The 24,893-nt window shown below is 33.8% G+C and overlaps 2 protein-coding genes across 2 annotated transcripts; one reads left to right on the top strand and one right to left on the bottom strand.

The window, feature by feature from the left end:
* The first annotated feature begins 1,786 nt into the window (after positions 1-1,786).
* On the top strand, positions 1,787-11,487 carry LOC137811626 (uncharacterized). The gene is made up of 6 exons (XM_068613430.1): positions 1,787-2,502; positions 2,655-2,869; positions 6,553-6,835; positions 6,919-7,004; positions 7,107-7,198; positions 10,444-11,487. The coding sequence occupies exons 1-6, from the start codon at positions 2,185-2,187 to the stop codon at positions 10,689-10,691; spliced, it is 1,242 nt and encodes a 413-aa protein (XP_068469531.1). The 5' UTR covers positions 1,787-2,184; the 3' UTR covers positions 10,692-11,487.
* A 971-nt stretch (positions 11,488-12,458) lies between these two features.
* Positions 12,459-16,722, bottom strand: LOC137811627 (L-Ala-D/L-amino acid epimerase). The gene is made up of 7 exons (XM_068613431.1): positions 15,934-16,722; positions 14,643-14,753; positions 14,314-14,530; positions 13,824-14,157; positions 13,481-13,542; positions 13,312-13,384; positions 12,459-12,796 (listed from the first exon to the last, which is right to left on the bottom strand). The coding sequence occupies exons 1-7, from the start codon at positions 16,300-16,302 to the stop codon at positions 12,793-12,795; spliced, it is 1,170 nt and encodes a 389-aa protein (XP_068469532.1). The 5' UTR covers positions 16,303-16,722; the 3' UTR covers positions 12,459-12,792.
* Positions 16,723-24,893: the final 8,171 nt, after the last annotated feature.

The raw sequence follows: 24,893 nt of genomic DNA on the forward strand, positions 1-24,893 counted from the left end.
TAGCTTATAAATCTTTTTATATTCATTTTTAGATAATTCACAAATTAGAGTATAACTTGCTTTGTTATTGAATTGTACTTGATGGAACTCGTCTTGCATCCAGTCTTCCTATGGAGCTTTGATGATGACATCACCTTTTGTGATGATGGTCCATAATTGATAATATGTGTATTTTATGTACATCTCCATGCGATCCTTCTAGTAAGGATGGTCTTCCCCTAAGAATGTTAGTGTCCTTTTGAGGGATCCTCTCTTGGCAATGAGATGTCTTTCCATACCAACCATTTTCCTTTAGTCATTATAAAACGCTCAACCCTTTAGAGGCTGAACTCAAATACAAATTGTGAAAAATAGGAAAAATATACTAGAAAGGAGGGTTGAATTTTGTATTTGAAACTTTTCGCAAATCAATGTTTGATAAACAAAAAATGAAGTTTTAACTTGACAGATACAACTTCAAATTGAGAGACACATGGTTAAAAATACTTTTCGAAACTTGTTTAAGTAAAATTCTCATTCTTCATTTAGTTGTAGATTAATAAAATATTTTTAGATTGTCTAGTTCTTAATCTATACAATAAAGTTTTTTGTAAACTAATACTACAAACTACAAGACGGGTAAATATTCAAAAACCACTTTTCATTAAACACTTTATTATATAAAAATGTAATCTAAGCTTAACATAAAAAAATCAAAAGACAATATGATATTCCTCTTAAATGTAATATTTTATACAAAGAAACTTTTTCATTTCGCTTGATGATGGAAAAATATATTTCTTATCTTTGATTATTTTAAAATCCGACTTTCTTATAAACAAAGGTTATTTAGAAATTATTTTTGGATAAATTTTTTATTTGCAGGACGAGGGAAAAATAACTTTCCTAAGTTAAAATAAAATTTCTATTGAAGAATATACTATTTTACTTTTATTTAAATTATTATTATGATAAAAAAAATTAAAAGTTTTAATTAATATAATGTTGCGGTTTGATTTTTCAAAACTCTTTAATAAATATTTTCAAAAATACTTTTCATCAACTAAATAAATTTTAATAATTTCTAGAAATCACATGTGTCCAAGATTCATGATTGTCGGACATAAAACAATTTTTTCTCCTATCCAAAGCTCCTTAAAATGAAAACTTAATTTATAGATTTAAAATGCATTTCAAATTTAAAGACTTACTTAAAATTTAGGGCTAGAACAAGTGAAATTTAATTATAAATAAAGAGTAAATAATTATTAAATGCGAATAGGAGAAACAATTCCAAAAAAATTAAATATCTTTAATTTTTTTAACTGATTAAGAAAATATCTAGTGTTAACTTCTGAAAAGAAATTGATTTTTTTAGAAAAGGGGTATAATCCATTATTGCCTTTAAAGATACAAAACATAAGAAACTTAAAAATAAATAAATCTTAGCTAAATTATATTTAATTTCCCAAATATCATTATATTTATTTTAAATTGAATATTATTAAAAATATATATGATTACAGATAATTTATAAAATATAAATTTTTATATTAAATAAAAAAATGATGCAAACCTAACTAATACTTTCCATCAGGATAAATTAAATATTTTTATTTATATTTATATTGTGAGGTGGGTAGTGTTCATCCGTAGAGGTTGAGCCAAAAAAAACACGAGTCAATGAAGAGTTAGCAGCAATGTAAGGTCATCAAGAGTGACCCCGCAGCTCACACGTGTCAAATTTCGCCATTATTTTATTTAGACTTTTAAATATTTAAGTGATGATAATAACGAAGACTCTTTCAGTCTCTTGCATAAAGTCCAACTAATTCAACAAACACCCCAAAATTTCAAAGAATTAGTTAAAAACCCCAGTAAAACGGAAAATGACAGAATCTCCATCAACCTTGCTATGCACTCGTTCCTCTCTCTCTCTCTCTCTCTTCTCTCTGTGTGTTTTCTTGCAAAGAGAGTGTTGAAGTTTTTCTTTTCTCTCTTCTCTTCTTTCCTTTGCCTTCAGCCTTTCCTTTCCTTTCGACCTCTTTCTTTTCTTCCTCGTCTATTTTCGATTCGGATTCAGTACTCTTTCTTCCCTCCTTTATTTGTTGATCCTCTGCGATAACGAATTTTCTCTTCCGATACTTTCCTCCGTTTTCTCCGCGTGCAAACGGAGGACAACACAGTTTTGAAAACGATTGGAAAATGCTGGGAACTGCACTGCAATTTGGCGGGGTTCGTGGCGAGGATCGCTTTTACATTCCAGTGAAGGCGAGGAAGAACCAGAATCAGCGTAAACAAGGCCACGGAGCCAAGAATGGCGAACTTGGAAACGCCGATTTAACTTTGAAGAGCAAACTCGATGTCTCTGAGAATAACAATAGCAATAGCAATAGCAATAGCGATAGCAATCTCAGCCAATCATTGAATCCAACTCTTTCTCCGTCTATAGAGTCTGTTAGTAATATCAATAGGTTCTTGGACTCCACGATGCCGTTAGTTCCGGCTCAGTATTTCTCCAAGGTTGATCTTAATTTCTCAATTCATTTTCTTGTTTTGATTTTGAGATGTTGAGACAGTTGTCACAAATGTTTTATGGTTAGTTATTATCGGAATTCTTGTTATGATTTTATGTGGTTTATGAGAAACTCAAATTTGATTGTTTGTGGATGTAGACAACGATGAGAGGTTGGAAGTTTTGCGATGTGGAGTATCAGTCTTACTTTTCCCTGAGTGATCTCTGGGAATCTTTTAAGGAGTGGAGTGCGTATGGAGCTGGAGTGCCTTTTGTCCTTGATCAAAGTGAATCTGTTGTTCAGTATTATGTTCCGTATTTATCAGCTATTCAACTCTATGGTCAATCGGCTGAGAAGCCAAGTGCAAAGCCTAGGTATTACCATTTCACGTGCATAATAAGAATTGCTAACTTTAAGACAAGACTCACCACTGGAAGCACAGTAGAATTATGGATGGATGCTGTTCTTTTACTCATCTCTCTTAAATTTATTTGTTTATATTTATGTGTGCGCGCGTCTGTGTTTGTGCAATCAATTGATACAAGGTGTTAAACTTTTTATGTCAGAACCTCCTTTTTCCCTTCTAATGCTAAGGTTTTCTATCTTCTGGTTCTGCATTATAATGTAGCATTGGTGGACCAAAATCATTTTTATCCCTCAGCACCGCATTATTGAACCTGGTTGTACTCTTTCTGAGCAAAACATAGAATGAAAGTTGAAAACAACTACCTAGCTTACAACAACGTTTTGTTGAAAGTAAATTTTACATTAAGCAATAAGCATTCCATATATAATAATTGGAAACCATTTCTTAGTTCTCATTATCAACCATATAAAAAGTAGGGAAACATGTGTATGCTTTTTAGGTTCTGGTTGAAAGGCAGCAGTAAAAAATTGAGAAGTAAATGCATTAGAAATACAAGTGTAGTTTTAGGCTTTGTAAAATGCTTTTTAAATATTAAAAATGCAGGAGTTCATAATGTAGAATTCAGAAAGGTGATGTCATTATCTGTTCGTAGTAGTAAATTAGTTTGTTTTTACTCTGTTTTCAATCAAAATTTGTTTATAACTATTCCTTTTTTAAAAGTAGTTGTTTGGTCTCTGTAAAGAAAATGTTCAAATCTATTAGTTTATAGCCATTTGATTTTGTTAAGGGTGATCCTTGATGCAACGATGATAAGGTTGCTGCCTTGTTACTTGTTACCTGGAAATTGTGGGCTCATATCATGGAAATAATTTCTCTCTTTAGTAGGTGTCTTGTGCATTGCATTGCCTTTTTATATAAACTACAGTAATTTTACTTTGTTGTTTTGTAACTCTTTACTAATTTCCCCTTCTCTTCCAATGATTTTTGTAACAAATTTAATCACCAATTTTGATCCTCCCTTTTTCCCCTCCTTGTAAAGAAAAATGAATAACATTTATTCATTACTCTTGATTTTCCTTGAGGGTTTAATGTATAGATCATGTTATTGAAGATGGCATAAAATGATATAATTATAGGATTTTACTTACAGAAAAAAACGTCTAATTCTACTTTAAACCACTTTTGAGGGGAAGCGTTTGAAATTGTGCTTTAAAGCGCTGATTTTGTTGAAGTTACACTTCATGAAGTGCTGTCATGCTTTTACTTTTAAACTGTTTTGTTAGAATCTGGACAAAATTGCTGAGGGTACTGGGCTGTATGTGCACAGCAATTTGTTAATGATCATTGATCCTTTGCATTTTTATTAAATTTTCAAGTTATTATTACACATGAAGACATCTTTTGCTAATATTTTGTGTGCTTGTTGTGTTTACTTCACTTCTTTTGAGTGAATTATTTGATGCCAAATGCAGGTTTTTGTTCTAATGGAGTCATATTTATATGTAGCATTTTTGTTGGGTTATAGCATTAGCAAGTTACTTTTGAATTAGATTTGATATCTTTAAGTGTGAAATTATTCACTACTATAATCATTTATTGACGATTTAATGTGTTAAGTGGTTTGAGAGTCACAAAACATTGTTTCTGTATATTGATATGCAGTTTTTTTTTGCAGCATCTCCGGTTTTGTTTTGTATTTTAATTTAACTAGACATGATTGGTTGCAAAATCAGGCTGTCAGCTGGAATAGCAAATAAAATGTTTGTGAGGGATGTGATAATTGGTGTTAGAGATCTCACATTGATTAAAGACATGACTAAATTATGGTAAATAAGTAGGTGAAAACTTCATCTTATCAAGCCGATTTTGTGAAGTTAAGTTAGACATAAATTCCATTTTCTTAATATCATATTAGAGTCATTCAAAACTTAACTTATTCAAGTTTGTTGGGTCTATTGTATCACTCTCTATCGAGTTCCCCCTTAGTTTCATACTCAAGATGTCCAGCCTTCAGCATGAGAGAGTATGTTGAAGATCCCACATTGACTAGTGATATCTCCAAATTATAATATACAAGTGGTGAAAATCTCACCTTACCAAACTGGTTTTATAAGGTTTAGTTAGACTAAATTTCACTTTCCTAAGATGGTATTAGAGTGTGTTGGGCCTATTATGTCACTTGCTATCGAGTTACCCCCTAGTCCCGTGCTCGAGATGTGTAATCCTTAATTTGAGGGGTTGTATTGGAGATCTCGCATTAACTAAATATATAACTAAATTATAGTATATAAGTGAGTGTAAACTTTATCTTATGAAGTCGGTTTTGTGAGGTTGAAATAGACTTAAATTTTACTATCTTAATATGATTACTTGTCAGTTGGAAGAGTGAATAAAATTGAGGTGATAATTGGAAACACAGTATTTGAGACTATGGAGTATGGAGAGTCCTCCTGTTATTTTTTTATGTTTTGTTTATTTGATCGGTATTTAATATGATTACTTGTATTTACTGAAGGATCTCTTTAAATTGAGATTGGTAGAAATGAAACCTTGATAAATGGAACAAATATACGGCAAAAGAGTGATATATCTAGATGTTAGATATGTCTTTGTCTGATGTCTAGTCATATTTTACTTCCTTCTCTTCACTCCCTCATTTTCCGTCCTTACCCAACACAAGTGTTATCAGAACTTGACCAGTCATTGACTTGGTCAAAATACCAGGCCATTCATTGGGCGATCCAGCAAGTCATTAATTGTACTACATGAATTAGTATTTACTGAAAGTGTTCAACTTTATCTAAAGATTGTTTATACAAGTTAAACTTTGTTTAAGTTTTCACAAATATTTCGTTGGTCTGGTGGTCAAGTGTCTGTCCATCCAAAAGAACAATCTTTGAGCCCTTGTGACATCAAGTTTTGAACTCTTCTTCTTCTTCAATGCCCTTCCCAAATGGACAAGTGCACACTGGTTTACCCGTTTGATAGAAAACCAGTCAGTTCACACTGGTTTAATTCTAGTTACATCTAATTTCCTAACTAGTTCCACCTGGTAACAACAACAACAACAGTGGTTTTGGTCTAACCGTTTGGACCAGCTGATCTGAGGAAGTTTGATAACAGCCCAACGCAGTTGAAATTTAATATTTTTTTCAATTTTGCTGTTTGTATAGGATCTGTTTGGAGGAGAAGCTTTTCCATAAACCCTTTTAAGAGAGAAAATTAAGAAGAAAAAATGAAATTAATTTCTTCATAAGCTAAAACTAGCTTAGGCATAAGCTAATTGTTAGAAACTCTCTTATAGCTTCTCTAAATTCTTATTTTTAACTTGTGCATAAGCTATTTTTAGTTTATGGAGAAGCTCATTTTCTCTCTCTTTATTTTTCTCTTTTAGAAGTGTTTCTGGAGAAACTTGTCTAAATAAGTCCACTATCCATTGATTTTGACTTTTGATGAATTAATGAATCATTATGGATCTCAATGTATGTTTTTAATTTTTTATTTATACTCTCTCACCTCTTGGCTGCTGCTTCTTTTATGCAGTCAACGTAATAATAAATTTTAATTTACTTTTGCTATTTTCTTAATTTGTTGTGTAATTATAACTTGCAAGTGGTATGGGAGTGTAAGCTATTGTTATTTAGCTTGTAACTAATCAGATATGAATTTCTTAATTTCCTATGTCATTAGGTACACCAGTGAAGATAGTGATGGTGATTACTACAGAGATTCATGTAGCGATGGAAGTAGTGATTATGAATATGGAAAAAGGACTGAGTTTACAACACAAAGTAGTCAATATCTAACAGGTGGTATCTCACTGCAAATGAACAAACAATCCATAAATGACAAACACGGGGCAGTGCAAGAAGGATTTTCTAGTGATGATAGTGAAACTGGGAATCCTCAAGATTTGCTTTTTGTGTATTTGGAACAAGATCCTCCTTATAGCCGGGAACCGTTGGCTGACAAGGCAATTACTGATCTGTAGTCAATGTGTGGCTTATTTACCCAGAATCTGATCCATGGATCTTATACTTTATAATATTTTGACAGATACAAGATCTTGCATGCTATTATCCTGCCCTCAAGACATTGAGAAGCTGTGACTTATTACCAGACAGTTGGATGTCTGTGGCATGGTAATCTAATGTGTCATCACTTTTTTCCCATTAAGATTAACTTCATCTAATGTCGTAATACTGTTTTTTTGTCCATTAACATATTTTAATGTCATGTTCTAGGTATCCTATATATCGAATACCCACAGGTCCAACTTTAAAAGATTTAGATGCGTGCTTTCTGACATACCATAAACTCCATACACCCTTGACAGGTAATCATGGAACTTTAAGCCTATGTTTGATCACTCAGTGTTGCTTATACATCACTCATTTTGGTTATTGCTAGATTAAATGTATCTGTGCATTTTGAGTTAAAATCCCCATTTTTGTCGAGACTGTGTCATTGTCTGTGTCATGTTTAAGTTCCTTAACAAAGCAAAATGTCATTGATTTAGTCTCTCAAAATGGTGCAAAATGTTATCTCCTAAATCAGGACTTCATTACTCTCATTTCTGTCTCAAACGAAGGATCAGTCCGATGATACTTTACAGAATATTTACAAAAACAAATAATTTTATTTTTGCCAACTAATGTGAAAGATGGGCATCTGCTCCACTAGCATATGTATTCAATGAACTGCATGTTTTTTTTCACCTTCCTAACCATTACTTGCTCCGCAGTCAGCACACGTCATAACTGTAAATGCAATATCTTATTCTGCTTTATTTTCCCATGTGTTACAAGCTCGTTAAAGAGAAATGAAAATTTTCCAAAAACTAACCGAGGACTTGAACAGTTAAGTGCATGTCTGGATTGGTGCAAAAAAATGCATGTACTATCCCATTTTCATGTCCAAATATATGAGTGATGCAAAAGCTAGTATTATATGCACTGAAATGATAGGCATCCATTTTTGCTGATGAGCTACCAAACACATTAAATATCCAAGAATAGAAAAACAGATCCTCCTACAAGTCCTCTTTCCTTACAAACTTTCTAATTGTGTGAATGAATCTTTCTCCTCAACAATCCCTAACTACTTTTGCTCTTCCTTTTTGCCCTTACAGTATGTGTATTTTTGAAAGAAAATAGACACTCTAAATTTAAGACGGATGACATGTTATTGGTTACTTTGACAAACAAAGTATGGGCTGGGTGGGGTAGTAGAGAAAGAGATTGTTTATTAATCATAATTCTTCTTATTAACAATTAGGTGGATGTCCTCTCTTTTTTGGTCAAATCATGTCCAAACCAATTTTAAAACACGATGTCATAAGGTTTTCTAATACCATGTCATTGGGTGGAGTATCCACCAGTTTTTGTTTATAGCTAATAACCTAGTTGACCACCTTTAGCAAGGTCAACCCTACAATTTTTTTTTTTTCATTCATAATCTCGAACTTGAGACCTTGTTTAAGGGGACTATATCCAGTACCACTTAGACTAATGACTTGTTTTCATAGGCTTCGATGCTAAGCACATTAAATTTTCTTCTTAGCATTTAAGTATGGCTGATATTTAGCTAAAATGTGATCTGACCATGGTATTTGTTACTTAGACTAATTTCTTGCTTGTTTAGCTATTTCAAGCTAGCTTATAGCTTGTACTTATTTATATAGATTACCATAGTGCATGTCCCTTTCTTTGAATATCATATTTTGGGATATTCTAGGTATATTCATGTGAAAATTGACTGCATCTATTTGTCAAGTGTGCAACTAAGAACAAAATGAGTGCAAATCTGCAACTGACTTGGAACTAAACATTTTTATCTTCTAATGACGGATGATTTGTTAGACAAGAAATGACACTGGGGGATATCATTTTGCATTTGAAATTGATTGCCTCCACCACTACCATACATTTTTCCTGGAGTCAGCTACATGGATCAATTGATGTCATACTACTTTATTGTAAATAATTTCTTTTCATAAAATATTACCTCTATCTACTTCCTTTTCAATGGTTTCTCAGCTATAGTTTTTTTTACATGGTCTAGCAATAGGGCTACCTTCCATCTGTTTTACACTTAGTGGGTCTACTACAAATCTTCTCCAGACATGCCAAAACTCTTAAGGTTAACTACTGGGTTTTTCCATACAATAGTTATTACTCAACTCCTCTCTATTCCATTCATTCCCATTCTTATTTTTCTAGTATGTCCACTCACCCGATGCATCATTCTCATCTCTGTCACGTGGAGTTTATTCTTTCATCTGTTTTATTATTGCCCAACACTCAATCTCCATACTACATCACGGGACTTATAGTTGCACGGTAGCTTGAGGGCTTCCTCTTAGCCATACATAACACTAGAGATGCTTTATTTCATCCAGCCTGCTTCAATCCTATGAATTAGATCACCATCTATTTCTTTGTCATTTTTCTATGATGAGCGCAAGATACTTGTGCAATTTGTGATAATGGCCTCCAATTTTTCCTAAACTTACAGTCCATTCTCCGTACAAACCTCATCTTAAGCCGGTTTTCTAAAGTTAGGTTAGGCTTAAAAATCACTTCTTAATATGGTATTAGAATCATTTTGAGTCTATTCTAGCGAGAGTTTGTTGGTTTTATTAGGCCAGCTCGAGTTTGTTGGCCTTATCAGGCTACCCACTACCGGGCTGGTATCGGATCACCCATAATATATAAGTGGGTTTAAACCTCACCTTATAAGCTGGTTTTATAAGGTTGAGTTAGGCTTAAAGTTCACTTCTTAATAGTATCAAATCAAACCGATTTATAACCACCCAAATTATGTTCTTTTAGAAAAATATGGGTTTGGATTTATAAAAGTCTAAACTAGTTCTTAAAAAATATGAATTTGGAATTAATTCTAATTCTAATTAAAAAAAATTTGATCTATAATGTATTGGATTAGTTCAGTAATAGAACATATCTAATTTTATGGATTTTTTGCCCACCCATAATACCAATTTGGACTATATTATTTATAAAAGAGACTGTTAATTCTTGGACATGCTCAGTAAGCAAATCCAAGACTCAGGAGGTTGTAACAAGTTGAGCAGATGCAAATATATTGTTGCAGGAAATTTGCTCTGACCCTACCCTGTGTTTTCACTTCTCACTTATGTTTTACCCCTAGTACATATCCCTGATTACTTAAATATAGACAATATGAACTCTTTATTCTCGAAGGCCTTCCAAAACCTATTTTCTGTTGTATGGTTTTTCTAAATTAATAAATAACCACATGAAAGTTATTTTTATTTATTTTACCATCGATCATTGTGGCAACTATTATGCTTCCATAGTCCCTCCCAGCATAAACCAATCGTTTGTTGTCTTATCTCTTACTTTATGGTCATTTATCCTCAATTTGAAATTGACAAATATGGAAAAGCAGAAGTTAATTCTTAATCTTATTGTGCAGTAATACTTTGCTGGTTCATGTTATATCAGCTTATAGCAAAAACAGTTCTTTCTGCCAGAAACATGACATAGTTGTTGCTTGATCACTTTGATGAAACACTGACTAATTTATTTCACTTTGCAGGAAGTGGTCGTACTGATGGTCCAACACTTGTTTATCCCAGTGAGATAGATGCTGCACCAAAGATTTCTATACCTACTTTTGCAATGGCTTCCTATAAGTTAAAGGGGTCTATTTGGATGAAAAAAGGAGTTGGTGAGACTCAACAAGTGAGTTCCTTCTTGCAGGCTGCCGATAAATGGTTAAGGCTTGTTCAGGTTAATCACCCGGATTTTCAGTTCTTTAAATCACATGGTATCTATCATAGATGAACTGGATAAGACGACATGCCATTCCTGCTTTTGGCTGAAATTGAACATTAATTTCTGTTCATTGCTTTGGTGCAAACTTGATAAAAGTCTATCCATCTGTAGAGGTTGTGATGGCGTGATGACTGCCTAATTGAGGATTCTTGTGATATGCCTAAGCAGTACAAAAGATCAAGCAATAAACTTAGAGAGATTGCTTAAGTGAAAAAGAAAAAAGAAAAGATGTTTTATACGAAGGAGAAACTATCAGATAAGTTGACGGTCCTAATGAAATGAGAGAAACTAGAATATGGCAAACTCCTTCACTGGAAGGATATGTGGGATTAAGCCAAACTGTACAAGCCTTTCGGTTAGTGGTTGAGATCCCTTTAATTCTAGAGATAAAATATTTACAGATGTTGCGATTTGGAAGAAAATGGATGAAATGCTAAGATTTGGCTGTGTTGCGTGGCCCAATTTGGTACAATATCTGATGATCGTGATGTTATTCTGGTGATGGGAGAGATGGTACTGTAAGTGTACAATACTGTTTCAAAATAAGTTTTAGACTTGCGATGTTTAACGGTTGGCTTACCCCAGCTATTGGGGTAAACTTGTTCCTGTAGACTTAAAGATGTTCATAGTTAGCTCGATATTGGAGGAATACTCGGTAGAGAACGTATGATACTAATGTAGTTATCAGTTTTCACTCTGGTGAATCTGAACTAGTTGTATTGAGAAACAGTATGAAAAATATTTTTCGAGTTCCTTGCTTTAAAAGTGCGGAGTATTTGATATAATAAATGATTCATTGGCCACACACAGTTACATAGCATGCCTCTTGAAATACCGAATTTGTTTCTATGTTGTAGAATTGTACAAGGTGCATAAAGTACAGCTTCAGGGAAGCCGAAGTCAGTGAGGTAATGTAACTAGGTAAACCAAAGAGTATTATGTTTTAGTTTTTCTAATCATGGTTTTGGACTATACAAATACAGATTAACTTTTGCTCAAATTGTAGTTACGGACTTTAAAACTTGAAACCGAACTTATCAGAGACTATTTACTATACTAAATACTGCACATTATACATTCCGGGATCCGAACCATTGATACATCCTTAGTGGGGCCAGAAGGGGGTTCCTTTACATTCATAACCTTATGGCATGCTCAGATGATGCCCTGTGAATCTTTGTTGTCTTTCTACATGCCTACAAATTGAGTAACTAAAAGGAAAATACATTCTTTTACGGTTAAATATGTTTTTAATATCATACAATTTGCCTTTTTTGATCTTTATAGTTTTAGATAAGTGAAATAATGGCTCTTATTGATAGACAGCATTAATGTTTGCTAATGATATTCCACTTCAGACTTACACATATACACATAAGGTATGCATATTTTGTTTGCAGTAGTATGTAAACCGGTAGAAAATCGTTAGTCACAAAAGCAAAATGTAACCTGTTTTTTTATAACTGAAAGAACATAAATACATATTATTATGTGTTAAAGGCTGTGTTTAAATTAGTGAAAAATGATGGATTGAAGTGGCATGCAATGAAATTTTAATACTTGATTTTGTCAACTTTGAATAAAATGGAATGATAAACAACGAAGGAGTGAAATAACTCGAGCGAATCCAAGTCTACTTTTAGAATTTTGCAAATTTTATCTCCCACTGATTTTCTTAATTTGGGAGATGGAATAACTTAACTATGTGAAACAAAAAAAAATAAATCGAAGTATCAATATTAGTCAGTTTAAATTATTGAAATCAACAGTGCAAAGTTGAAGTCTAATATCTTAAGTTTGCTGTATTTCCATGTCCATATTATATAATCATAATGTGCGATTCCTAGCTCTTATTGGGTGCAAGATATCTAAGGGTAGTTTCTTTTCCAGAATAAGGTGAGGAATCTATTACACATAGTTGTGGATAGGTAGTAGCTACTCATTCCGCACAAGAAATCTTTCATCAATGGTTGTTTTTGTAATATTTAACGTTCACAGTTGTCATAGTTGCACGTCTTATTTTTCATGCACAAGCCCATCACTGGTTATTCTTCTTTTCTTGTCAACATTTATGCTTTTCCAGATTCTTGTGTTGGCATAAGCATATCTATCATCTGCGCATAATTTAATAAAGATGTCAATAATGAAGGTAGCATATACAAAAAGTCATTGCATGTCACATAAGCACGATTAAGACTCCATCCTCCACGTTCAAAAGAACAAATTTGATTCATCGGAATATACACAACTTTTTATAAGAATGTCCAAAATAAATAAATAATATCGAAAAAACATCAGTTTCTTCATTCTGGCCAGAAGAATTGATATTAAAGGTAAACTTTTTGGCTTTAAAATTCTAAAAGATTGGGCAGACACAAGTTGGTTTTATGTCTCTAGCATGCCCTGTCATGCAAGAACACTTTTGTGCTTGTAAGGTGGACTAGCACAGTCCCACTATACAAATTCAATTGAATTTGAAGAATGTGACTAAGATCAAACTCTAGACCATTAACGCATACATCCTTAAAGTATTCTTATCCTCTGATACTTACACCAAGATCACCTAACATATATTAGGAACTATGCTGGATTATCTAGAGTCATATTGTGCCAGAAAATCACAACTTACAATGCAATGTTGTCCCAGTGAAGGAATCCACCATGTCCCCTAGCGTTTGAGAACTTATAAGTGGCACCTGAAACTGTTCAAGAGAAATACTACGTGTGATCAGATTGCAAAGATATCATTCAAACCAATATTTACAAAAAAAATTATATGAAAATTAGGCAGAGTGTACCTTCATAGCCTTCAAGAACTGGATCATCTGACAGCAGAAGTGGTGTGTCTAAGTCAATGAACCTACAAGAGTTTAGAATATTCAAATGCATTATTAAAATAGTAGGTGGATAAAACAGAAGGAAAATAATATGAACCTATGTTCGGATAAACTTCTCTAAAAGACTTTTAAGAGAAGAAAAATAAAAAGATGAAATGAATTAAGATTCTCTCACAAGTGAAAAATCAACTTATACAAGTATGATTTAACTTTTATAGAATTTTTTCACCTTATATTTCTCTAAAAGTTGGAGTATACAAAATTTATATAGAAGTTTATGAATGAAAAAATGGCTTATACATACTTAAAACACCCAAGGCCAGCAGCAAGTTGGCCAGCAAAACCCATGGCAAGTCTAGTCTCAACCATACCACCAATCATCAAATCTAATCCTGCTGCTTTGGCCTTTTCAATAATTTCAAGGGCACCCATAACGCCAACTTTGGCAAGCTTTATGTTAATGACGTCTAAAACATTCCCTTCCACAATTTTGTAAATATCAAGTATACTTCTGCAACTCTCATCAGCTGCAACAGATACACCATATCTCTCTCTTGCTATACTACTCACATACCGAAGACCATCCCAATCATCTCTGTGAACTGGTTGCTCAAATAGAATAGGAGTCAACCCCATATCTGCAGTAGAAAATAAATCTAAGTTCAATGCCAAAGTGCCTAAAATATTGCAATAAAGTTTCATGAGTATATTAGTGCACGTGTGCTAGCATTTTCTCGCAAGACTGACAATTATTTGGATGGAGAAAAAACTTTAACTATGTAGTAGTTTTTAACCGTGTAATTTCTCAAGAACTTCCACTGCTTCCTCAGAGTTATACCCTTCATTAGCATCAAGAATAAACTGACACTCGGGGTGTGCAACACGTATAGCTTGGAGCACTTCTATATCTGCATTGAGATTCTTGCCCACTTTCAGCTTTAAAGTCTTGAACCCTTCTTTATAGTACTTTGAAGCCAATTCAGATGCCTCAGCTGGAGAAACAATTGGGATCTGCAATTATAAGCTGGATTAGATTTCCTTTTAGCACATAGTTCTTTTCTTATATTTTTGAAAAATTATTTTCATCATAATCATTTTGTTTGAGATTGAAGAAGAACTTAACTGTTATGTCAGTGGTTATGGTATTAGAAGCCCCACCAAAAAGCCTCCACAATGGTACACGAATACTATTTGCAGCAGCATCAATTATTGCCATCTCCACACCAGCCCTAACCTTCAATCACAGAGGGACCCCCATGAGAATGTAAAAGGTTTTAGTAACACATTTACTAAGAAAGTGAGCTATATTAACCAGTTATTCCTTCAAGAGCAATAAAATCATAAACATGAATTCCTTCAGAAACGTTTTAAACTTCAGAAGCCAATATCCACTATAAAATCCCTGGTTGCCTTTCCATGAAAATGTAAACTACTAATTTCTTAAAATAGAATAAAATAAGGATGGGGAAAAGAGGTTAAGTCCTATATATATAGGAAAAAATGGAATAGTTACTGATGTTAATTAAATTAGTAGTCTTGTAAAATTTGAAGGAAAATGCGTGAAGGAGATAATTGTGAATGCAAAAGATCTTAATGATAATCTGATGTACAAGAATCCATGCATATAATGGAAGTCTACGTACACAAGACCTCACTTATTTATGACTGTCATTAGCGATCCTGCCAAACAACCCGTGATACACTTTAATGCTCTCTCTTAGTCCCATGACATCTCTCCTTTACCTCAAAACATGTATGCATATACTGGTTGAGTGTAACCACGCTAATAGTCACACCCTTCTCAAATCAAGCATGCCCTAAAAGATTCTCAGTAATAGAAAGATCTAACATCTGGACTCTATTCTTCTCCCACTCTCCTCTCTTCACGCCAAGATTATGCTTTATCTTTCTTTCATGGTAAAAATAAAAAGAAAATGTATTAATCTGAAAAGAGAGTATGATCCATACAAAGAGGGGACTAAGAAAAAGACTCTTGTCCCTTCTTTCTCTTGAATAATCTTAATATAACCACAAAAGAAAAAAAGCTAGCAACTTTTAAGCAAAGAAAGATGTTTACAAAATAAGAACTTTCTTAAAATCAAGGAGAGAAAAGAAATAGACCAGTGGTCCAAAATAAATGTCACACAAGGGAAAAGCCAGGCAGGTAAAGATTACAAAATACAAATATTCAGATTTTCCCAAGATATGCTACCCTCCTTTTAAGTCCTCAGTGATCAAATAGAAAACTAAAACTGTTATTCAAAATTCAAGGAATTTGCTTAAGAAAAGGTTCAAAGACACCATTTCAAAAGCAGAAAAAGTTATACAGCAGGTGATAAAACCAATAGAGGATTAGAATGATTAACAACAACAGAAGCAGTAGAGAAACATGAATACAGATTATTCTCACTCACTGAAGCAAATTGATGCCCGGGAAGAATACTTCCAATCTCCCCCAGCATGGAACCCAAAGTTAGTGCAGGGCATCTCCTCAAGAAGGCGCATGCCTCAGAAGCCTTGGCCATGGCGGTGGTTTGGTCCTCTGCAGTAACAAAAGGCAAAATCGGTGCCTCTCCCCACCCCACCGCACCATTGCTCAACTCAACTCTTATGGCCACGTTCTCCACCTTGTCCAATCTAGAGGTAGCAATGGTAAAAGGAGCAATTAAGGGCACGTTCAGTTGTCTATTCTCTGCTCTATGCACATCAACAGTGAATGTTTCCAACAAACTCCTGAATCCAAAGGTGATGGGGGCTGCTGTAGGTGTAGCAGAAGCCATCATCTTGGCAGAAGGCCCAGAATTCTTGGCAAAACACTAAATGAGTGTGGAAGAATTGGAGTTCTTTGGGTTGTGGGGCAATGACTTCATCGAAGGTGAGTCCATTGGGTGTTGTATTATGCAACTTAGTGTTTGAGACATGTTGGATCTTGCGATTGGCAGCATATGATTAGGTTGTGATAAACTCAGTTTTAGCTGCAACTTGTAATCCTCTGATGCTCTGCTATGTGGGGGAATTTCAATATTTAATTCTAACCAATCTCATCTTTGCCTCCTATGTTCTTGTTCTTTTCTTCCTAACATCACTACACCTTTATGCCTTTTTTTAAAGGTTGTCTTTTTAATAATTCGTTATTTGAACTATAAAAATAGTACCACGTTAAGTTCTATCAAACTAAAATAGTAACTAAATAGAACAAATATAGAAGTCCAATGCTGAGCGTGAATCCTTTAGGTTCGACCGTACTATTCAACACTTTCTAGTCAGATTTTTTCAAAAAATCTACATTCATTAAGAAAGCTAATTAATTTATCAACAATTTGTGTTGATCTTCAAAAAATATCCTTAATGTTTTTAATTAATTATCATATTCTCTAAACTTTATTGTTTCTTAATTAATTAAAGTTTGAAGAGATAATAATAATATTTGTGTTTAATTGTACTTTTGATTCCATTATAAAAATGCCATTTTGTCTCTCACTTTTTTTTTATTCAATGTGGTTTCTATTGTTTTTTAAATGACTAAATTTGGTTTGTTTTATTAATGTCGTTTAGGTGGTACCTATATGGCACTTTAAGTTAACATAGAAAATGTGAATTCTTTGTAGGCGTTTTTTTGAGGTGGAAAAAACTTAATTTTCTAAACATTAAAGAGAGATTAAAATAAAGCTTTTGACATTCTGAGTTAAAAGTTTTTACTATTAGTTTTGTCACGCTTTGATTTTTACCCCTTATTTGTCTATTGGATTAGTACTATTATTTGTTCAGCTGTGCATTCAATCAGAATAAATGAAAATTTGTTGAGATTTTTTCTTTGTAGTAGAGGTGTGAGACAAGGTGATCCTTTTGTTATAATATATGGTCTTAAACGAGAGGGGGTGAATTGTTTAAGAGGGGTTTTTGAAAACTTTTTCAGCTACAACAAAATCCTTTGTATGAAACTCAATCAGAAATTCAGTTAGCCAAAATATAAAGCACAAAACAGCAAAGCACCAGAAAAACAATTGGTTGTTTCTTCGAAACAATCGGTTGTTTATACCAGCAAAGCAATAACAACTGAATTTAAGGGAAGAAAGAGATACACAAACAGTTTATACTGGTTCACTCTTAAACCAAGAGCTACATCCAGTCCCCAGAAGCCACTGACAATCCACTAAGCAATCAAAACAAATTACACACAAACCACCAAAGAAGTGACCTTAAACCCTTCAAGAAACACACTTCCTTTGGCACAACACACACCAAGAATGTTGATCTTGACAACCTCAAGAGCACACAACACTCCTTGGCAACAACACCAGAATTTACAAAATGTTCAGAATGAATTACACTTGTTTACAAAACAATCTGAAATCAGTACAAATGTAATCATATTCCACTCTCTCTTGAGAAAACCCAAAGCTTGATGTGAATGTTCAAAACTTGAAAGCAATCTTTCACAACTGAAAAACTCAAATCTGTTTTTCTTATTTGTTATAAAACATAAACAAACTATTTATAGCTTTCAAAGATTGGTCAAAACATTTAATAGATGAGTGTATTCAGTTGGAAATCATTTAAAGCACACTCAACTAACAAAACAAAATTCTGTTAGGATTTTCAAAGAAACAATCGATTGAAACAATGAAACAATCGATTGTTTTGGTTTGACAGCAAGTCAACCAACCAAAACAGTTTTCAACCTTTTCAAAAACACCTAAGAGCAAAACAATTGGTTGTTTCGACAAAACAACAGGTTGTTTTTCACTTAGTTTGAAAAACACTTTATACTCAAAAAGGTTTTAAAAACACATTAGCTTTAGATTCAACAAAGAGTGGATTACACAAATAAACTACCCAGATCCTTTCCTAAACACAACAGCAACTTCAGCCTTGCATCAAACACTTGGATTTGGAATCTTCAAAGACTTTGATCACTCTTGATCAACAATCTCCCCCTATTTGATGAAGACAAATCTTTGTTGCTTGTGTTGGACTTTGTTTGAATCTGAGGCAGTTCCTGCAAAACAAAACTTATGCAATACACAACATCTATGGCAACAAGTTAGAATAGCACATTTAGCTTGTTTTCTGCATAACCATTACAAGAGAGAAAACCAGCCAAAAAGGCAAATCACTTTCAAACTATAAAACATCAGCAGCAGCAGCAGAATAAAAACCAACACAAATTCTCCCCCTATTTGTCTTCACAAAGAGACTTTATGAAGAGATAAAACAAAAATTGTTCTAGATAAAACAGAATATGAAAAGAAAGAGCAGTAAAGTTTCCACAAAGAAAAAACAATTGGTTGTCCCAGCATTCAATCGGTTGTTTTTCCTTTAGTCATCTTTGTCATGTTGCAGCTCAAAGATCTGGTTCTGAACAACTTCAATCTGTTCATCAAGGGCCTGAAAGCGAGTGTCCATGCTCTAGAATCTGTTGTCAATGTTCTGGAAATTTGTAACACAAAGATCATGGAGATTTCTTTGATTTTCAGCAAAGCCATCAAGTTTATCCACCATGTATCTTTCAAAAGAAGACATTGAGGGAATCCAATCCCCTTAATGTCTAGCACTTGTTCCATCATCAAAGTCAGTTGCAGGTTGTTCTTCATTATGAATATTCATATCAGCAGCTTGATCTTCTTCATCAAAATTAGCAGCTGCAGCACTTGAGGAACCACCATGATCACCATCTTTGCTTACCCATCTTCTATTTATCTTGGTGAAACCCATTTTGCTTAGTGAACCATTGTTCACTTCTTGTGTTGATTTTACCAACTCAGAGGTTTCATCTTCAAGATTCACTTCAAAATAGAGTAGAAATTTAGAAATTAAAACAACATAGGGGTAATGGTAGTCACTTAACCTCATGGACTTTTGCATATGCTCTTTAATGATATGAATCCAATTGATCTTGACTTTCTTCATGATGCAGTAGATATAGACAAGATCTTCTTCTGTTAAAAAATAATGGTTGTTCCCCCTTGGAGTTAGAATCCAAGTGACAATGAGAGCCAACACCCTCTCATCTAATTTCAGTCCTCCAACTGAACAAGTTTTTACTTGAGCTTGTGGATTCTTCAAACAGCTTTTGTAGTATTGAATCTTGTTGAAATCTTTCACAACACCAATGTTTCTTTTATTGATTCTAAGACCAGCATACTTCAACCCAGTTACAGCAGCCCACACATCATGGGTAATCTCCATGTCTACACCTTTAACATGTGAAACAAGATTGTTTCCTTCAAACTTTAAGTTTGTGTAGAACACCCGAATTAAATCAGGATATATGTTCCCCTTCATCTCCAAGAACCTCTTCAGCAGCTGATCCTTGAGAAGCCTTCTCACATTGTCCAGCTTTTGGCTTTTCAACCAATCAAAGGAGACAACTTTTGGATTGTTGATCACTTTTGTACTTGTCTCAAAGCGATATCTCTCAATTAATTCATTATCTCCTGAAAACCAGCCTTCAAGCCTTCCTTCTGACCTCACAACCCTCGTTTTGATCCTCTTGGATGTAGGTAGAGTGGAATCCATGACAGCAGAATGAGACAAAGGCACACACACAAGGAGAGAAAGAGATGTTGCAAGAGATGAGCCAATTGGTTGTTTTTGTGAAGAAAAACAGTTGCAACAGATTTTATAGCAAAGCATACACCTTCTTTGATCCTTTGGTGATTGTGGGTTTCAGTCTTCAAGAAAGAAAAGTGGTTCAAGCTCTGCACAGAAAGCGTCAGCATAGAGTAGAAAAACACATGGTCAGCACATGTGACTTTTGACTAGACATAAAGGCTCTTGAATTTCCAAGATATGGAATATATTCTTTTATGACAACTTGTAACTTCCTCCAAAACCAAATCAGACTTTCAAGATTGCTTTATTGACTCAAGATTCCTTTATTATTGAGATCTGCAACAGAAAAAATGTTTAGAGAAATTAAATCAATTCTTAACAGTGCTGTCAGAGGAGAAACAATCGGTTGTTTCAAGGAAATAATCGGTTGTTTTTCTTTAGCAGTTTAACAGAATGTGAATTTCAAGCATAAACTGAGAAAGGTTCAAAGCAGATATGATTGCTCAAACAAAATGAAATTAATCATGAATTAGTAATTTTAAAAGTAAAGATAAGGAAGGTCTTATCCTTTTATGAAGTCCTTTCAATGAGTCATTTGTTTGTGATCAAGAATGCTTTTTTTGGCTTTTGAAACAACTTGGACTGGTGTACACACCCTTAATTCAGTTCCAGTCTCAATCTTTTTCTTCCAAGAACTTGATCAGATAACTTAGAGCTTCATGTTTCTCTAGTATCCCTACATCAAAATGAGTTCAAGCAACAAGATTTGGTCCCCTTAAAAATGTGGGTTCATTTGATTTATTTTTGTAATTTGAAACCTCACAACCTTTGGGAATCCATTTCATGAAACCTCTGGGAACAGAACATTTCCTTATTTTACAGAATCTGACTGAATAATGTCTTTTCATGCAATAAAAGCATGTAACAACCGGTTGTTTCGAATTAACAATCGGTTGTTTTCCTAGCAGTTTTGAAAAAGATTTTGAAAACTTATCTTGCTTGTTCTGTGGATTGAAACCTAATCCAACTCTTTCAAAACCACAATTTTGAGATGATAAGACATTCTCAAAGTTGGATTTACCCTTTGAAAGCTTATCCACAGTTCTAACTGTTGAACCAAGTGATGTTCAATGTTTTGAAGAATCCAAATCCTTTGAAGGATGATGAAGCCTCTGCTTTGCTTGATGCTGCTGTGCTGGTTTAAGCTTTGTTCTGGGGTAGTTTAATGTTGTAATCAACCCTTAGATTAAATCTCAAAGCAATTAGCATCTCATTTTTAACAAAGCAAAATGTTTTTCAAACTAAGTTGAAACAACCGATTGTTTTGTCGAAACAACCGATTGTTTACACTTAGATGTTTTGAGAAAGTTTGAAAAATGTTTTTGAATGGTGTATTTTGTTAAGTAACAAAACAACCGATTGATTCGAGGAAACAATCGATTGTTTGTTTTAAAACCATAACAGAAAAACTGTTTTCTTTGACTGAGCTTTAAATGCTTTAACTGAATACGCTCCAGTCATTAAATGCTTTGACCAATCTATTTTAAATGCAATTAAGAGTTTGTTAAGATTTGATAACAAACTATATTCTTAGATATATTCTGAAAAACTGTTTTTAAGTTTTAAGAATCTTGAAACAAAGTTTTGGTCTAAGAGTTTTTCAAAGAGTTCTGAGATTGCAAAAAAAGAGTTGAGAGATTGATCAAGGTGCTGAATAGGATTCTACTTGTATTGATTTTAGATTTTCATCTATAACAAGTGTAATCTTTGTAAACTGCTGAACAATTCGTTTGTGTGTGTTGCTGAGATTGGTTGTGTGTTCTTGAGGTGTTCAAGATCAGCAATCTTAGTGTTGGCCAAGGAGAGTGTGTTTCTTGAGGTTTTTCAAGGTCATTCTCTTGGTTGTGGTGTAAGTGATCAAGGTGTGATTGCTTAGTGGATATCCTCAGGGTTTCTGAGAAGACTGGATGTAGCTCTAGTTTGAAGTGAACCAGTATAAACAACTGTGTACAATCTCTCTATCTCTATCTCTTTAAATTCAGTTTGTTTGTTGTTTGCTGGTATAAACAACCGATTGTTTCGAAGAAACAACCGATTGTTTTTTCTAGTATTACAATTTTGCTTGCTGTTTTGGCTAACTGAATTGCTGAATCAATTGGTTTCTGAAATAAGTTCATTCTAGCTTTGAAAAGTTTGCGAAAACCCCTTTAAACAATTCACCCCCCTCTAGTTTAAAGCCATCTTTTCTAACACTAACAAGATAATGAACTTTCTTTTCAAGGTTTTCACAATTTTCACAAACAAGAGAGTCACACACATGAGAAGAGTTTTTGCAATGTTTTTCCAACTTTTCAAAATCATTTTTTGATTTTTTCGGCTCTTCTTCAAGTGTCTTAACCCTCTTTTCAAGCCAGTTGTTCAACTCTTTCAATCGGTTGCTTGAGAGAGCCAATTGGTTAGCTTATTCATGAGTTTCTTGAAAAGCTTGAAACAATTTACTATAATTTTCAGCATTTAGGGAAGCACATGAACTTACACTGCTTGAGCTACTTGACTCATCATCTCCTTCTGCAATTAAACATATGTTTGCCTTTCATCTTCACTTGATGAGGAGCTTGATGAGGAAACTTCATTTTCATCCCATGCAATATATGCTCTTCTTGATTTTCCCTTCTTTTCCTTGTAGCTTGATTTCTTTTCATTGCTTTCTTTATTTGGGCAATCAGCTTTTATATGCACTTGTTCACCACAACCAAAGCAAGTATAATTGTTAGAATTGAAATCACTAGTTTTTTTGTTTCCATACCTTTCTTTGTTGGCTTCTTTGTTGCTATTTCTCTTCAAGAATCTACTAAACTTTTTGGACAACAAGCTAAGGTTTTCTTCCTCACTTTCATCACTTGAATCTTGTTTGCTTTTGTGCTTGGCAGCTTTCAAGGCAATGCTTCTCACATGCTTGTTTTCACTTTCTTGAACATTGAGTCTATTCATCTCTAAGCTTACCAAACAATGAAGCCGTTGTCAAGGATGTCAAATCCTTTGATTCAGAAATTGTTGTTACCTTAGGTTGCCAAGATCTATCAAGGCACTTGAGAATCTTGATGTTTAGTTCTTCTTTATCAAAGGTTTTCCCAAGGCTCATTAGATGGTTGATGATGTGAGTGAACCTCTTTTGCACTTCAGCAATAGATTCTCCCTTAAGCATTTTGAACATCCCATACTCTTGTATTAGAGCATGTTTCCTTGCTCTCTTCACATCATTTGTTCCTTCATGGGTGACTTCCAAAGTTTCCCACATTTCCTTGGCCGATGAACATTGTGATATCCTGAAAAATTCATCCGAATTCAAAGCAGATGTTATGATATTTTGGCAATACAATCAAACTTGGCCTTTTTATTTTTAGCATCAATCCATTGGGACCAAGGTTTTTCAATAGAAGATCCATCCTTTTCAAATTTAGGAATAAAAGGGCCATTTTAAATTGCATCCTAAATTCCTTTATCAAGAGATTCAACAAAGATTTTCATTCTAACTTTCCAAAATTGATAGTTCAAACCACAGAACAGAGGTGGTCTGTTAATTGAAGCACCCTCCCCAGAAGGTAGTTTTTCAGCCATTGAAAAAAACATAGGATCAAACTTGAGTATTTTTCAAGTACCAAGCTCTTGATGTCAATTGTTAGAATATATAGCCTTAAATGAGAAGGGAGTGAATTGTTTAAGAGGACTTTTTGAAAAAAAATTCAGCTACAACAAAATCCTTTGTATGAAACTCAATCAGAAATTCAGTTAGCCAATATATAAAGCACAAAACAGCAAAGCACCAGAAAAACAATTGGTTGTTTCTTCGAAACAATCGGTTGTTTATACCAGCAAAGCAATAACCACTTAATTTAAATGAGTTTAAGGGAAGAAAGAGATACACAAACAATTTATACTGGTTCACTCTTAAACCAAGAGCTACATCAAGTCCCTAGAAGCCACTGGAAATCCATTAAGCAATCAAAACAGATAGACACAAACCACCAAAGAAGTCACCTTGAACCCTTCAAGAAACACACTTCCTTTGGCACAACACACACCAAGAATGTTGATCTTGACAACCTCAAGAGCACACAACACTCCTTGGCAACAACACCAGAATTTACAAAATGTTCATAACAAATTACACTTGTTTACAGAACAATCTGAAATCAATACAGATGTAATCCTATTCCACTCTCTCTTGAGAAAACCCAAAGCTTGATGTGAATGTTCAAAACTTGAAAGCAATCTTTCACAACTGAAAAACTCAAATATGTTTTTCTTATCTGTTATAAAACATAAACAAACTATTTATAGCTTTCAAAGATTGGTCAAAGCATTTAATAGAGGAGTGTATTCAGTTGGAAATCATTTAAAGCACACTCAACTAACAAAACAAAATTATGTTTGGATTTCAAAGAAATAATCGATTGAAACCACGAAATAATCGATTGTTTTGGTTTGACAGCAAGTCAACCAACCAAAACAGTTTTCAACCTTTTCAAAAACACCTAAGAGTAAAACAATCGGTTGTTTCGACAAAACAACAGGTTGTTTTTCACTTAGTTTGAAAAACACTTTAAACTCAAAAAGGTTTTAAAAACATATTAGTTTTAGATTCAACAAAGAGTGGATTACACAAATAAACTACCCAGATCCGATCCTAAACACAGCAACAACTTTAGCCTTGCATCAAACACTTGGATTTGGAATCTTCAAAGCCTTTGATCACTCTTGATCAACACCTTTGTCTCCTCTACTTTTATGCCTTGCAGAGGAAGTTTTTAGTAGAGGT

The sequence above is a fragment of the Phaseolus vulgaris genome, chromosome 2, assembly GCF_000499845.2.
Source record: "Phaseolus vulgaris cultivar G19833 chromosome 2, P. vulgaris v2.0, whole genome shotgun sequence".
Classification (NCBI taxonomy): Eukaryota; Viridiplantae; Streptophyta; class Magnoliopsida; order Fabales; family Fabaceae; genus Phaseolus; species Phaseolus vulgaris.